This window comes from Diceros bicornis, chromosome 15 (assembly GCF_020826845.1).
Source record: "Diceros bicornis minor isolate mBicDic1 chromosome 15, mDicBic1.mat.cur, whole genome shotgun sequence".
In the NCBI taxonomy this organism is placed as follows: domain Eukaryota; kingdom Metazoa; phylum Chordata; class Mammalia; order Perissodactyla; family Rhinocerotidae; genus Diceros; species Diceros bicornis.
The window spans coordinates 47,499,437-47,514,704 of NC_080754.1; the positions used below are offsets into that span (position 1 = coordinate 47,499,437).

Genomic DNA, 15,268 nt, shown 5'->3' on the forward strand with positions numbered 1-15,268 from the left:
AAATTAAAAGTGCTTTATAATAGCATTTTATGCAGTATTTCAAAAGAATTTTTTAGGAAACATACAAAAATAAAAATAAGATTCTGGGATTCTTAAGCAGGTTAAGTAGAGAAAGGATTAAATAAAATAAAGAAAAAACACAGGGGGGCCGGCCCAGTGGCACAAGCGGTTAAGTGTGCACACTCCGCTGCGGCAGCCTGGGGTTTGCCGGTTCGGATCCCAGGCACACACCGACACACCGCTTGTCAAGCCATGCTGTGGCGGCGTCCCGTATAAAGCGAAGGAAGATGGGCACGGATGTTAGCCTAGGGCCAGTCTTCCTCAGCAAAAAAAGAGGAGGATTGGCAGATGTTAGCACAGGGCTGATCTTCCTCACAAAAAAATAAATCAAAAACACAGGCATTCTGGAAGATAATTTAACTCTATAAAATGGATGATATACTTTTATGACCAGGCATGTCTATGATTATCTTATTGTTATTCTCATGTGTGTTATAATTCACAGATGTAGTTATATGTTTGATTATATGCACTTAATGGAAAACTGGGTGGTTTGGGATTTTCTTGGTGGTAGCTTCAGAAGAACATATTAAACAAATAAAAATGTTATTATCAGGTAAATTTCTAAAAAAATACCTTGATAAAAATGTCGCTTACTGTACAGGTGGTAAATAATTCATAAGAGGGTAGACTACTAGAAATCATGACAACAAATAAGCATTAGGACTATTTTCTTTTTTTTTTTCTTTTTAAGAAACACCTTTCCTTACTCAAAAAGTGAAATGTGTGAGTGACCTTGTATTTGTTTCTATCAACAAGCCTAACCATAGAAGCCCAGTCAAGCCAATATCAACAAAGCCAATCCCTTCACAGGACAAAGGTATATCTGATTAAGCAAGATCTGTAAAAGAAACTGCTCTCCCAAACTGATATGCTCTCCTCTGAGACCCTGTTTTTCTATCTTAAAAAAAAATGGTTACATTAATTACAAGAACACTTAGCTGGTAAACCCTGGAGAAGGTAAAATTTGATTACAAGTAAAAATTCCACGGGTAGAGACAAAAATCAATATTTTGTTGGAAAAGATTTAACACAAATATGTGCTGAAGTTGGTTGCACCATTTCTCCAGCATTATGTTAGGCAGTAAGGATAAGGCTTTCCTTAATCTCCACCAAATTTGTGTTGTGTTGGTGGAGCTGTTGAGCACAACAGAGACAGCTGGCTTCTTCTGAAACAACAATCCCCACTTCTTTTCCCCACCCTCAAAATACACCTTGAAAATTGGTGGTGGCATACACATGAACGCGCACGTGCGCGCACACACACACACAACTTGTAATCAACACTGCTTAAATTTCTGATTGCAAACATTTTAGAAGATGTTGGCACTTACCTTGCAAAGATGTGTTAGGTAAACTTGCTTCATTCTCTCCCATTTTATTATTTCTTTTTAAAGGGGGCCAAGCAGTTTCAAATTGTGTCAGTTACCCTGCAAGCTTTCTGACCTTCTGGCTTTCTCCTGTGGTATTGTAACAGTATACTACCTGCTTTCTTCTGTGAATAATTACCATTCTGCTTCCTGAGTTACCTGGGCTTGCACGACCTGTTTTACTATGAAATGAGATCACATTCTTTGATCCAATGTACTGCTATTAATGTGTGCTTCACGAAACGTGGCTTTGCTTCAGTTCTGATATTAACTTTTAATTCCCTGCTTTCACTTTAGTCCAGAAACATATTTATATTTTCCCCGTGAAAGAGTGTTGATACTACCAACACACTATGGTGCAGAGCCAGAGTTTTGTTTGTTTTTTAGTGTTCCTGATCTGCTTCTCTTACAGAAATGAAATAAAATGTAAAATGAATTTTGCAAAGCCCATTTAAAAAAATACAGGGAGATAAGGAACGACAGGGGAATCAGGTTTTTTTTGTTTTGTTTTGTTTCGTGAGGAAGATCAGCCCCGTGCTAACATCTGCCAATCCTCCTCTTTTTTTGCTGAGGAAGACTGGCCCTGGGCTAATATCTGTGCCCATCTTCCTCCACTTTCTATGGGATGCCCCCACAGCATGGTTTGCCAAGTGGTGGGTCGGTGCGCACTCGGAATCCGAACCAGCGAACCCTGGGCCACTGTAGTGGAGCGCGCGCACTTAACCACTTGAGCCACTGGGGCACCCCAACATGGGAAACAGTTTTGTGAAGTGGTGGAAAGGCAGGCTTTGGGGTATCTCCAAAACTAGCTATGTAACTTTAAGCGAGGAATACATCGTCTTGGAGATTCAGTTTCCTCAACTGTAAAATAAGGATAATATCTATTTCAGGTTACTATGAAAATTGAAAGCTATAAAGTACAACTGTGCTAAACATTGTGAATGGCAGATAATAAACGCACATTTTTCCTCCTTCTCTCCTTCCCTCTTCTTCTTTTTCCCCTTTCATCTTCTTCCTTCTCTCTCTCCTCTTGTCCTTCTCCTCCTTCTGACCAGTGGGAAAGAATGCCAAACTAGAGCACTGATGTCACTGTGTTCTGATATCAGTTGTGTTACTTACTAACCGAAAGATCTTAGAGAAATGATTCAGTCTAATCATTGTAAAAAGATACTGATATTTGCATTGCCTTTTTAACAGGAACATAGTGAGTATTAACTTAAACTGTTGTGCCTCAAACAAAAATAATCTCTTAGCAAAGATAAGCAACAAACTGGAGATTTATCTTTACTCATTTGTAAATGAGAGAGGAAGTAGATCACAAAAATAAGTCAATTTATTTAAGCTCTTTCTCCTATAAGTCATCTAGAATAAAAAACAATCTCTACTTTCTCCCTCTAGAATTCCTTAAATTTGAGCTTTGGTCAGACTAGTTAAAAAAAAAAACCTGAGGCTCAAACATCTCCTCCTTTAATAGTTCTTTAATTTTCAATTTGAAAATAACCTGTATACCTGTTTGCTAGTTTATTAATTAAAAAAATTGATTACATAAGTTATGTAACCAACAGAAACGGCAAACGACTCGAGTAGCTATACTAAAACATAATTAGAAATAAAAACAAACATGACATAAAAAAATCCTCATCACAGTTAATTTAGAGTTCTCTCATTTATTACCTCTCTGGGTTTCAGTTTCCTCATCTGTAACGTGAGGGAGCTGGACCATTTGTTATCTAAGGCCCATTTCATCATTACAGTGCCAGAAGCCTCTGATTCAAAATCCAGGTTGTGGTTTGTCCCAGGAGTAGTCCCTTGCCTAGTACAATTGCATCATGTAATATATATACCATGCTACATACTTTACCAAAAGTTACCTGAAATTGAATGTTTGCCAATTATACACTATAATCATCACATTCAGACTTTCCCACTAGAGGAGAAACACACACATCAATCCTCACTCATTATAACAAACTTGGAAATGTATTTACATACCTGCCCCAGGCACCCAAAATTAGTCAATAACAGGTGTAAAGCACTCATTATCTCTCAACTGAATTATGGCATGTGGGCAGTTACAATGAAAGTAGAATAGAGAAGTCCTATGTCTGAGCCAAGGAAAAACATAAACACATAAACACCAGAAACCTCAGAAGTTTTTATAGCTGCACAGAAAGTAACCTAAATATACATTCAATTATACTGAGATGGTTTCAATACTAATAAAGTGCCACGCACACACACTTTCTCTCTCTCTCTCTCTTCTGGGCCTTGTATGCCTAGAAAACTTTTTCTTTCATCACCTGCCCTTTGCTTGACTAATTCATATGCAGGAATTCCTCTTGACCCCAGTCTTGGTGAAGCCTCTTCTATGTGCTCCCAGATGCCCCTTAACAACTCAGAACTGTTCCTTTTCCACGGCTCTTATCACATGGTATGGTATGTACTGCTTAATTATTTCTGTCCTTGCAAGCTGTCATGTCGGACCTTTTCTATATCCATCACAATATCCCTGGCACCTAGCATAGTTCCTACCACATATTATGCCTTCAACAAATTTTAGAAAGGTGAATAAAATTACCATCATCAGAAAAGGTGAATTAAAGGGTCTCAAAGAAAAGAAGAACATGGACTAGCAAAGAAGATGATGGAAATATTCCAGGAGGGCAAAATGACAAATTAAAGTTCAAAAATGAAAAGAGATGAGGGAAGTAGGTAGGTATATCTGCAAGAGCATATAATTAAGACTAGAAGAATTAAAGAGATGAGCACACTTAAGAGAATTTCCAAAAGAGAATCAAAGATAGAGGAAGTAAATGATGGAGAAAAAAAATAGTTAATGCATTAGTTTAAAACATACATCTGTGCCAAAAACAAACAGCATGGGTGGCCATTAGCCAGAAGTGCTTCACTGAATGGTGAAAGGAAACTAATATGATTATAAAAATTATCAAAATTTTCAACCTCTTGGAAGGGAAGACTATGAGAATGAATGTGTCCCCATATGCCTTCTGAGACATTGCCGTAAAAATTACGAAGCACATTTTTTAAACAACTTAGGTGACATAGTAGAAAACAACACATCCGACCACATCTCCTATTTGTGTTTCCAACATTCTATTTCTAAAGTAAACTCCAGAGGCCGGCCCTGTGGTGTAGCAGTTAAGTGCGTGCGCTTGGCTGCTGGTGGCCTGGTTCGGATCCTGGGAGCGAACCGAGGCACTGCTTGTCACGCCATGCTGTGGTGATGTCCCATATAAAGTAAAGGAAGATGGGCATGGATGTTAGCCCACGGCCGGTCTTCCTTAACAAAAAGAGGAGGATCAGCATGGATGTTAGAGCTGATCTTACCAAAAATAAATAAATAAATAAATAAATAAATAAATAAATAAATAAATAAATACCTTAAAAAAAAAAAGTAAACTCCAAGGAGAGAGTTGGCAAAGGACGATCAATGCTATCCTTTATCACTCAGCTTGAGAGTTCTACCTAGAAATTACACGAGGAAGAAACCAACGTTGCAGCTTAAACATGTTATAGGTAGTTATTGAAGTGATTATTTAGTTCTGATTTTCAAGGGAAGATATATGTGAAAATTTGAAAAAACTTTTGAAGTTTACTCAAAGCTCTTTTTGTTTTGTTTTGTTTTGTTTTTTGCTGAAGAAGATCAGCCCTGAGCTAACATCCGTGCCCATCTTCCTCCACTTTATATGGGACGACGCCACAGCACGGCTTGACACGCGGTGCATCAGTGGGCGCCTCAGGTTCCAAACCTGCAAATCCGGGCGGCCACAGCAGAGTGCGTGCACTTAACTGCTTGTGCCACGGAGCCAGCCCCTCAAAGTTCTGAATGTTGGCATTGTCTGTTATAAAAACATGGGACCCTGGGTATGTAAAATATCACAATACATTTAATAAGTACACACACTAGGTACTTATTTTCTCACTGAAAAGTACAACGCAAGAAGAACAAACAACTTGGTCAAAACCATAGATCTCTATGGAGAGAAAAGGCTAGATAGAAAAGGATTAGAATTCTTAAAAAATAAAAATAAACAATAAAAAAATAAAAATAAAAGAACACTTAAACCCGTGATCCCACAAGCCATTATTGGAAGGAAATTCCATGCTCAGCAATCAGAATGGATCTTTGAGATTACAGTTCTAAAAATTAGATGGATGTGCTTGAAGAATACTAGAATATAAGACCCCAAAATATGGTTCTTTAGCATATGCATTATTTTGAGCTAAAGGCAATTGAGAACCAGCTGTAAAAGCTCTTTACCTCCCCTGATTGCCTAAAAAAGAGAGTAAAAATTTCCTCTTTTGTAAAGGAAATTTACATTTATAAAGGAAATTTCCATTTGTAAAAGTGTCTCCTTACCAGGAAGAGAACTACTCTAGGAGTCAACTCTTATCACCTCAGAAACTCTTATATGCATACAAGACTATCCTTATTCACCATACATTTCCTCTCTTCACTTTCCCGTAACTTGCATTTCTCTCCCAGAAGCCCAAAACTCCTTTTCCTTGTTTAGTCTAAGATGGTATAATCCTCAATCATCTGGCTCTTTGAGTCTCATTTCCTTGTGAAACTCTCATACGTATCTACATAATTAAAACTTTTTTTTTCTCTTGTTAAGCTGTTTCTTATCAGTTTGATTCAAGGGCTCAGCCAGTGAACGGAAGAGGGTAGAGGAAAAAGGTTTTTCCTCCCCTCTGTGCTCTCTTTTCAAGAACATGCACTGGTCATATTTATTTCTTACATTTTAGAGTAAAGCAAACCTAGTTCCCATCCAGTCCTACTCCAGTATTTAAACTGTTTCAGCCTGTTTCCTCATTTATAAAGTGGGTCTAAGTAAAACGTGTTTTGAAATAACTAAATGAGATAATATTTAAATGTTCAACAGTTTCAGGCAAGTAATAGGATGGTTAGTTTCACAATATCACCTCAACGTAAATTGCCAATCCTAGTAAACCACCCAAAATCTGACAAATATTTTTATATGTTGGGAACTGAAATCACACAAAATTTTCTGAATTGAGCCTACTTTTCCTAAATTTCTTTCTTGATTAAAATAAAGTAGTCAACAGTGTAAAAATAATCAATCTTGCAACCTGGTATTATGAGCCACATGACTTTAGACCCAGATATTTCATCATTTAGTTTTTTAAAGTAAAGATTCTTTGATGAAGTTGTAACTTTTGTTGGTTAGTTGTGGCCAAGAATCCCTGGCATGGAGCTGTCTGATCCTCAGCAATGCTAAATACTTCCGATTCCCACCAGAAATAAGAGAGCTGGTATGATAGAAAAAGGGTGGAAAGTACATACCATACAAGAAGAATGGGTGGAAATAAACAAAATTTTCTCATGTTTGGAAATACTAGCCCAACATATTCTTATCTCCTGTCTTCTGGATCTGGGTATTACTTAAGCCGGGTACCTGAGGGTTACTGTAAATATTCAATAAGAATGTGACTACCTTTCAACCTTGTTTCCAACACAGTCATAGATGAAAAGAATCTTGTCAATTTGCTGTTTTCTTGTGTAACCTGAGGGGTGATTCAAGGGTCACAAGGATTTATGGACTTGTTTTACAGAAGAAAAAGAATGCCTTCAAGGAAATTATGATCACCAGATAATCAGCCCCCAGCTGCTGTTGATGCCCAGAAGTCAGATTTCCCAAGGGCTTGTCTGGAGTGAAAGAAACACAGATTTCCCCTTTGTTTCTCCAAAACTCCTCCTGCCAAGCCCCTTATCTTTATAAAACCCCTTGCTTTCTTCTCTTGTTAAGGTGGATTTGAAAGAACCTATCCTCCCGCCTTCTCATTTTGACCAATTCAAATAAACTTTTCTCCATCTTCAAGCACCAATATTTCAGTGATTGGCTTACTGTGCATTGGGCACATGAACCTGAAATTAAGAGGTCTGGTATCATTACCATCCAACCCGTTACCCTAGACAGAAACTTAGGATTTATCCTTGGCTACACCCTCCCACATTCCCCAAATAGTCACTAGGTCCTATGAATGCTGTGACCTAAATGTCATTGAAATCCACCTCCTTAGCATTCCATTTCCTCTAGATGAGTCTATTATCATTTCTTGTGAAGACAGTAACTCCCTAAATGAAATCTTCCTTTCTTCTAATCAACCCTTTCTCTAGCAGATATAGAAAGTGATTTTCCTAAAACATAGTCATGCTATTTCCATGCTCACAGATGAGCATTGGTCCCACAGCCTACTCAATCATGTCAATACGTTATCACCACAGTTTTCCACCCCACTGACTCCTAACTCTCCACAAACATCTAGTTCACTTAACTGAGTTTCCCTGACATCACCAAACACATTTAATATTATAATTCTAAATAGTTGAATACATAATATGCACATAATCACATATACTTTTCTATTCATGTGAATATAGAAGAGAAAGTTGGTCAAAAAAATGAAGACCCACTCAGTGCTTTGTATTAAGACAGACTAATGGACAAAAGTATTCTTTAGATACTACTAACTAAACTTTTAATGCTCTACCTTTTTTCATAAAATTATAGAATCTTAAGGATAGAATCTTAAGAAAAGTAATATTGATGGAGAACTAAGAAAATAACTATTTCTTTTAGTAGTAGGAAGCATCCATTAACAAGGAAACAAGATAAGTCATAATTAATGGCAAGGAGAGTATTGTCATTTTAATGATAGTTCCACTACAGTCTAATTAAACAAAGAAGCCAAGGAACTATACAAATTATATGCTAACATACACACACACAAAATAGAGTTGCTTAATACGGTGCTTTGTAGGTTATTTCACATAATTAAGATATACAATGACTCATCTAAAAATAACAGACAGGTGGAGATGCCAAGTTGGAAGTCAGGTAGGAGTGATACTACAAAGCATTCTAATTTGCTTCTGGGAACAACGTTATTCCAGATTGTAGAAGAACTGTGTAACAAAACATTAACTACAAGCTTGTAATCATAGTGGGTAGTGATTTACGTACTTTCTATGAAGATCTCATGAAATCTTGGCTTCAATGCCGGAAAGTTTTAAAGTGATATACTCTTATTAGCAATCTCCGACTCACACATGTGAGTCTACTGATAGTAGGAAGACTAGCTCTGATAGCCATCTAAGTATCATCTGAAAAAGGGAAAAGAGTTAAGAAATGTTTAAATGTACATTTAATGTTATCATGGAACTATAAAGTGAAGTGCATAAACACACACACACACAAATACTTGACTAATTTACATATAACAATCAATTGTTCAACAAACTCTGGCAAAATTCCCTCAAGAGAAACCTTAAGGAAAGCATTAAAGGAAAGGAATATACATGCTAACTGCTTAATATGGCATAGAATGGTGAACTATCAATTTGAGAATTTTAGGACATGTTAAAAATCTACAATAAAGCTGGGGAAAAAAATATATAACTAAAACCCTAACACTAAGGTTTAACAGGAGCACCAAGGTCATAGAATGACTTATCTCTATCTTTTTAAAATGCAATGAAAATGTTTAAATGGTACCATTAGCTTGCAGATAAATTTACTTCCTCAAAACACCCTGAAATGACCAATCCTGAAAATTGAAGTTTCATCTTCATGACAAAGAATGATCTAAAACAGCTCTGATAAAGTTTTGCAAATATAACCAAACCGGTCATTCATCCCGAGAGGTAAAGTATGTTCTAGTCTTTACCTTCATTATAGCCTCAAAAAAAACCAAAAGCAAAAACCAACAACAACAATTAATGCCAACTGCACTGCAAGAATTTGGCAAACACTAACTAAATGAAGACAATGTTTAACAGCTGTTCAAGGGGTGACAGCTTTCTCTTCTAAGGGGAAGCTGAGTTAAAAGTTGAGGTTTCTCATTGTCTTTACAAACAATCCATTCCTCTCACTCAACATCTTAAAACACCAATAATAGATGAACATGTCCAAAATAAACATAGTAACTACAACAATCGCTTATTAAAACTAACACTAAGTGCTTTGGTTTCAATATATGAAGTACGTACAAAATAGGGGTCAACAACAACATTAATTACGGGGAATCAGAAAAAATTTTGCATTTTGTAACATTAAGTTTTCTTTAAATTTTTTCTTTCCTTTCTTTTTTCCTCTTCCTTCTTTTCTTCTTCTTTTTATTGAATAAATTCAAAGTGGCATAACAAGCTTTCTTAGAAACTGATTCCAGGAGAACTACTTTTGTTTAATACCATAATGGGCCACTACATTCTACTGAGAATGTTTTCTTTCTGAAAGCTCCTCTTCTACTTTCCCACTGGCTACCTGCCAGCTAGCATTGTTAAAGAAAAGGAGATGAAGGATTAACGTCTCCAACCTTCCCCTAAGCAGTTAGTACTTAAAACAGACTTTCTCTATAGTCAATGGCTGCTGTCTGTCCTATGGTGACCAGATTTACAAAATGAGGACAAAATGTGCAGAAAACAAATGAGGAGAGATAAACATAGTTTTTGTGGATAGATTTTTCAGAATAATAGGCTGAATGGGGAGAAATCTATGAAAGAAAAAAATCACCACAGGATGACACTGGAAAATATGCTATCTGATCAACGGGCAATGAGGGGCTCACAACGTGTGCAATTTTAAGAATGAATAAACATAAAAATAGAGATAGACATGCCATTGCTCAAGTTAGCTTTAAATACTTATTTCATTACATCTCTCACATATCTTCTAAAGCCTTTAGTTTTTCTATTTTCTAACACATCAAATTAATTTTTATTTCCTTAACATTTTTAAAAATATGCAGGGGAAACATGGCCCTGTCTTCTGACTCTCAAGGTACACATTTAGAGCATTTCTTAGTTACTCTTTTTAGATCTGCCAGATTCACAAGCATTTAATAAGTACTTGATGATTGATTAATTGAAAACATAACATAATTATACTTCATCTTTCACCTAAGACCTTTAAAAATAAAATTAATAAAGAGCATAAGGAAGATTATTAATTCAAAATGTTTCTAGTATTCCTGCTTCCCTCTGAAGGGGCCAGAATATGCCACCTCAAAATATATGCCACTTTGGCATAAGGATTGTTCTGAGCTGAAGGCAATTAGCTCTCTGCCCTCTCTCTCTCTTTTTAAAAGCAGGACATAAGTTTCCATTTGTAATGGTGTTTACCTCTCCCTTACCAGGAAAAAAACTGCTCTGGAGACAACTCTTCCCACCTGAGACGATGTTTACCTGCATAAAAAAAACTCTTACTAAATAACCCTTATTTTACAAGACTGTGTCCCCTCACCTTCCCATACTTTATCTCACTCCCACAGAAGTCCCAAACCCCTTTTCCTTTGTCTAGCCTAAAATGGGATATAAGCCTCCCATTCTAAATGCCTCCTGGAATCACTTTTCTTTGTGAAATCCCAGTATGTATGTACATATGTATGCAATGAAATCTACTTTTGTTCTCTTGTTAATCTGTCTTTTGTCAGTTTAATTTGCAGGGCTTCCAGCCATTGAACCTCAGAGAGTAAAGAAAAAAAAGTTTCTTCTTCCTCTCCCTCTTTCCTGGAGTGTCCTCTACATAACCAGATTTCCAGTTTGAGACAGCTATAAATTTCTCTACTTTTCCTAAAATCTAAGAAACTCATTATTTACTTCAGATTGGTGACAAATCTAAAATTATAATATTTTAAAGTTCACAAAGGTTTGAAGAAATGAACTGAGATTGAGTTACCCCTATTAGCGCCTAATGAAATAAAAGTTAAATAGTGAAAACAGAGATGAAAGTGTAAAATACATCAAGAAACTTGGAAGGCAATTTAAATTCTTGAAGGTAAATTTAAAGAGAACATTCTACTTTCTATTTTATGACATCACAAATTCTGCACTATCTGCCCCCAGATACTTTTGTTTGTCTAGAAACTTGTTTTAAAAAGTGGAATCTGAATGATTTTCAATGTTATTGACTTTCCAGTGGGTCAGATTCTCTGTACAGTCCTGTTTGCTTTACGTTACTTGCCTATCCTCTGAAGCATTTGAATATGTGACCCTTGGCTTTTTAGTAATCAAATCACCAGAGCTTTCTTCCCAGTTTCAGTGTCCAAATATCATAATGTAAATATGCAAAATTATATAAATATAATAGTTCATCCTTACCACCAAATTAGTATATTAGAACTGCTTTATTTGAATTTCAAATTGTTAATGAGCTAAAGATGATTCCATTAAGCAGCCAATCTAAGTTCAGAAATCTTATGATATAAAGAGAAACTTGCCTTTAGCAATGTAAGAAAACTTTTTTTTAAATGATTACCATACTCTTTCACTATTAATGGCAACAAAAATTGGTGTCATCTTGTTTCTTTAGAGAGGTAAAATTTACATACAATAAAATGCAACCCTTTAAGTGCATTGTTAGGTGAGTTTTGATTAATGCATTGAAGGGTACCAGAATGTGCCACCCCAAAATATGCCTCTTTAGCTTATGGATTATTTTTAGCTAAAAGACATTAAGAACCAGCAGATGCAGGAAAAGCTCTAAAAACAGGGCACAAATTTTCCTTTTGTAAAGGCAATTTACATTTATAAAGGAAATTTCCATTTCTAGAAGGTCTCTCTCTCTCCTCTACCAGGAAGAGGAGGATTCTTAACAATTTACTAATGGAGAAGGCAGGGACTTAAACCTGCATAACCTTATGCTACAACCCTAGTTTAACATACTTTTCCTTGTCACCTTCCCATAGCTTGCCTCCCCAACCCAGAAGCCCCCAACTTCTTTTCTTTGCGTGGCCTAAGGTAGTATATAAGCCCAATTTCTAACCATCTCTTTGGATTACTCATCACCGGGTACTTTCATGTATACATGTGCAAAATATACATGTTAATAAATTTTTTGTTTGTGTTTCTCTTGTTAATCTGTCTTTTGCCAGTCTACTTTACAGGGTTCCTAACATGGGTAGAGGAAAAATTTTTTTTTTCCTCCCCTACAGTATTCACCATTGGAACTACCAGAACATTCAAGATACAGAACATTTCCTTCATTCTAAGAAGTTCTCAGATTTTGTACTTAATCTCTTCCCCCACCCCAACTGTGGAGCCAGTCAATGGTTATTAAATTTTGGCAAATGGTTTTTCCTTGTCTATTGAGATAATTAGATGGTTTTTATCATTTATTCTCTAAATATATAAATTACATGGATTGATTTTCAAATATTAAATCAACCTTGCATTTGTGGAAATCCTACTTGTCAGGATGTATTATCTTTTTTTTTTTTTTTTTGTGAGGAGATCAGCCCTGAGCTAACATCCGCCAATCCTCCTCTTTTTTTGCTGAGGAAGACGGCCCTGGGCTAACATCTGTGCCTATCTTCCTCCACTTTATATGGGACGCCACCACAGCATGGCTTACCAAGCAGTGTGTCGGTGCGCGCCCGGGGTTCGAACCAGCGAACCCCGGGCCGCCGCAGCGGAGCGCGTGCACTTAACCGCTTGCGCCACCGGGCCGGCCCCTGTATTATCTTTTTTATGTATTGCTAGATACAATAGTAATATTTTGATAAGGATATATGTGTCGATGTTTATAGTTTTCTCTTCTGGTAAAGCATTTTATGTGCCTAGTTTTGGCATCAGGGTAATACTGGCCTCATAATATTAGTGGGTAAGTTTTCCCTCTTCCTCTATTTTCTGAGAAGATTTGTTTATGACCAGTATTATTTCTCTCTTAAATGTTTGATAAAATTTGCCAGTGAAACAATCTGGGCCTAGAATTCCCTTTGTGGAAAGGTTTTAAACTATATATTCATTTCCTTAACTGTAATAGGGCTATTAAGATTTTCTTTTTCTTCTTGAGTCATTTTTTGTAGTATGTGTCCTACATAGAATTTGTCTATTTCATCTAACTTGTTGAATAAATTGACGTAAACTTGTACATGATATTCACTCATCTTTTTAATGTCTGTAGGGTCTGTGGTGATATCTCCTCATTCATTTCCGATGTTAGCAATTTGAAGCTTTTTTTGTGTGTTGATCAGACTAGCTAGAGTTTTATTAATCTTTTAAAATAATTAGCTATTTTTACATTGTTTTTCTTTATTGTTTGACAGTTTTCTATTCTATTGAATTCTGTTCATATTTATATTATTTCTGTCCTTGTACTTATTTTGGACTTAATTAGCTCTTCTTCTTTTAGCTTATTAAGTTAGAAGTTTAGAACATTGGTTTCAGCTGTTTCTTTTTTTTTAATAAAGCATTTAAAACCATAAATTTCCTTCTCACCACTGATTTACCTGCATCCCACAAATTATGACACATGTGTGTTAAATATAATTTAGTCTAAAGTATGTTCTAGGGGCCAGCCTGGTGGCGCAAGCTGTTAAGTGCGCGCACTCCGCTGCAGTGGCCTGGGGTTCGCCGGTTCGGATCTCGGGCGTGCACCAACACACCACTTGGCAAGCCATGCTGTGGCGGTGTCCCATATAAAGTGGAGGAAGATGGGCACAGATGTTAGCCCAGGGCCAGTCCTCCTCAGCAAAAAAAAAAGGGGAGGATTGGCAGATGTTAGCACAGGGCTGATCTTCCTCACAAAAAAAAAAAAAAAAAGAAAGAATTTTCTAATTTCTCTCTCTTATAATTTATACTTTGACCCAGAGTTATTTAGAAGTATTCTAAGCTCCAAACACTTGGAGACTTTCCAGATATCTTTCTGTTGTTGATTTCTGTTTAATTCTGTTGATGTCAAAGAATATACTCTGTGATTTCAATCTTTTTAAATTTATTGAGACCTATTTTAGGGACCTATACATGTCTGTGTTGGTGAATGTTCTACGTGCATTGAAAATGAATCTGTAATTTGATATTCTTGATTGTAGTTCTAAATGTTTTGTCTATTTATAGTATCAATTAATGAGAGAGAGGGGTTGGCATCTTCAACTGTAATTGTGGATTACAATGTTTTTTTCTTTTCAGTTCTACAAGTTTGCTTTACGAACTTTAAAGCTTTATTATTAGGTGAAAACACATTTAGGATTTTTATGTCTTCTGTTAAATTGACGTCTTAATCATTATAAAATGCCCTTCTTCATCCTTTGTAGAATTTCTTGTTCTAAAGACTACTTTATCTGATATTAATATAGTGTTTTCATAGTATATCTTTTTCCATCCTTTTATTTAATATGTCTTTATCTTTGAAGTGCATATGTTTCAAATAGGATGGGTGGGGTCCTCCTTTTTTTTTTTCAATTCAGGCTAACAGTCTTTTCTTCCTGATTGTAGTATTTAGACTACGTGAATGTAATTATCAACATAGTTGGATTTAATTCCACCATTTTGCTATTGTGTTTTATTTGTTATGTAGGCGAGTAGAATTTGCCTCCCCAAAATATGTCTCTTAGGTATAAAGATTATCTTGTGCTGGTTATTTTTAAGAAACTCCTGTGTCTTAGGAGAAGCTCTGAAGACCTAGTAAAAGTTACTGTTTTCTAAGAGATATTTACATTTATAAGAGAAATCTCTGTTTTTTTTTTTTTGTGTGTGTGTGAGGAAGATCAAACCTGAGCTAACATCCATGCCAATCCTCCTCTTTTTGCTGAGGAAGACTGGCCCTGGGCTAACATCTGTGCCCATCTTCCTCCACCTTATATGGGATGCCGCCACAGCATGGCCTGACAAGCAGTGCATCAGTGTGCGCCTGGGATCTGAACCCAGGCCACCAGCAGTGGAGCACATGCACTTAACTGCTATGCCATGGGGCTGGCCCCGAGAAATCTTTATTTGTAAGGTTGTCTCCTTCTCTGTACCAGGAAGAGAAAGATGACAAAATCTCTAGAAACTCCTATCAATTGAGAAGGCAATG

At 36.4% G+C, this 15,268-nt stretch overlaps 1 protein-coding gene across 7 annotated transcripts in view; it reads right to left on the bottom strand.

Moving 5' to 3' along the window:
• The window catches only part of NAALADL2 (N-acetylated alpha-linked acidic dipeptidase like 2), a 1,285,146-nt gene that overhangs the window by 911,759 nt on the left and 358,119 nt on the right, over positions 1 to 15,268 (bottom strand). For 2 of the 7 annotated variants that reach the window (XM_058556332.1, XM_058556329.1), the window contains exon 1: positions 1,395 to 1,837. The exons of 4 other annotated variants lie outside the window; for them this stretch is intronic. Coding sequence is in view for 1 of the 3 variants with exons in the window: in XM_058556324.1 (XP_058412307.1) it covers positions 1,395 to 1,437 (43 nt within the window). In the remaining 2 variants the exon portion in view is untranslated. Of the gene's footprint in view, positions 1 to 1,394; positions 1,839 to 15,268 lie in introns of those variants that run through there. One more of the 7 variants, XM_058556324.1, reaches the window with a different exon arrangement.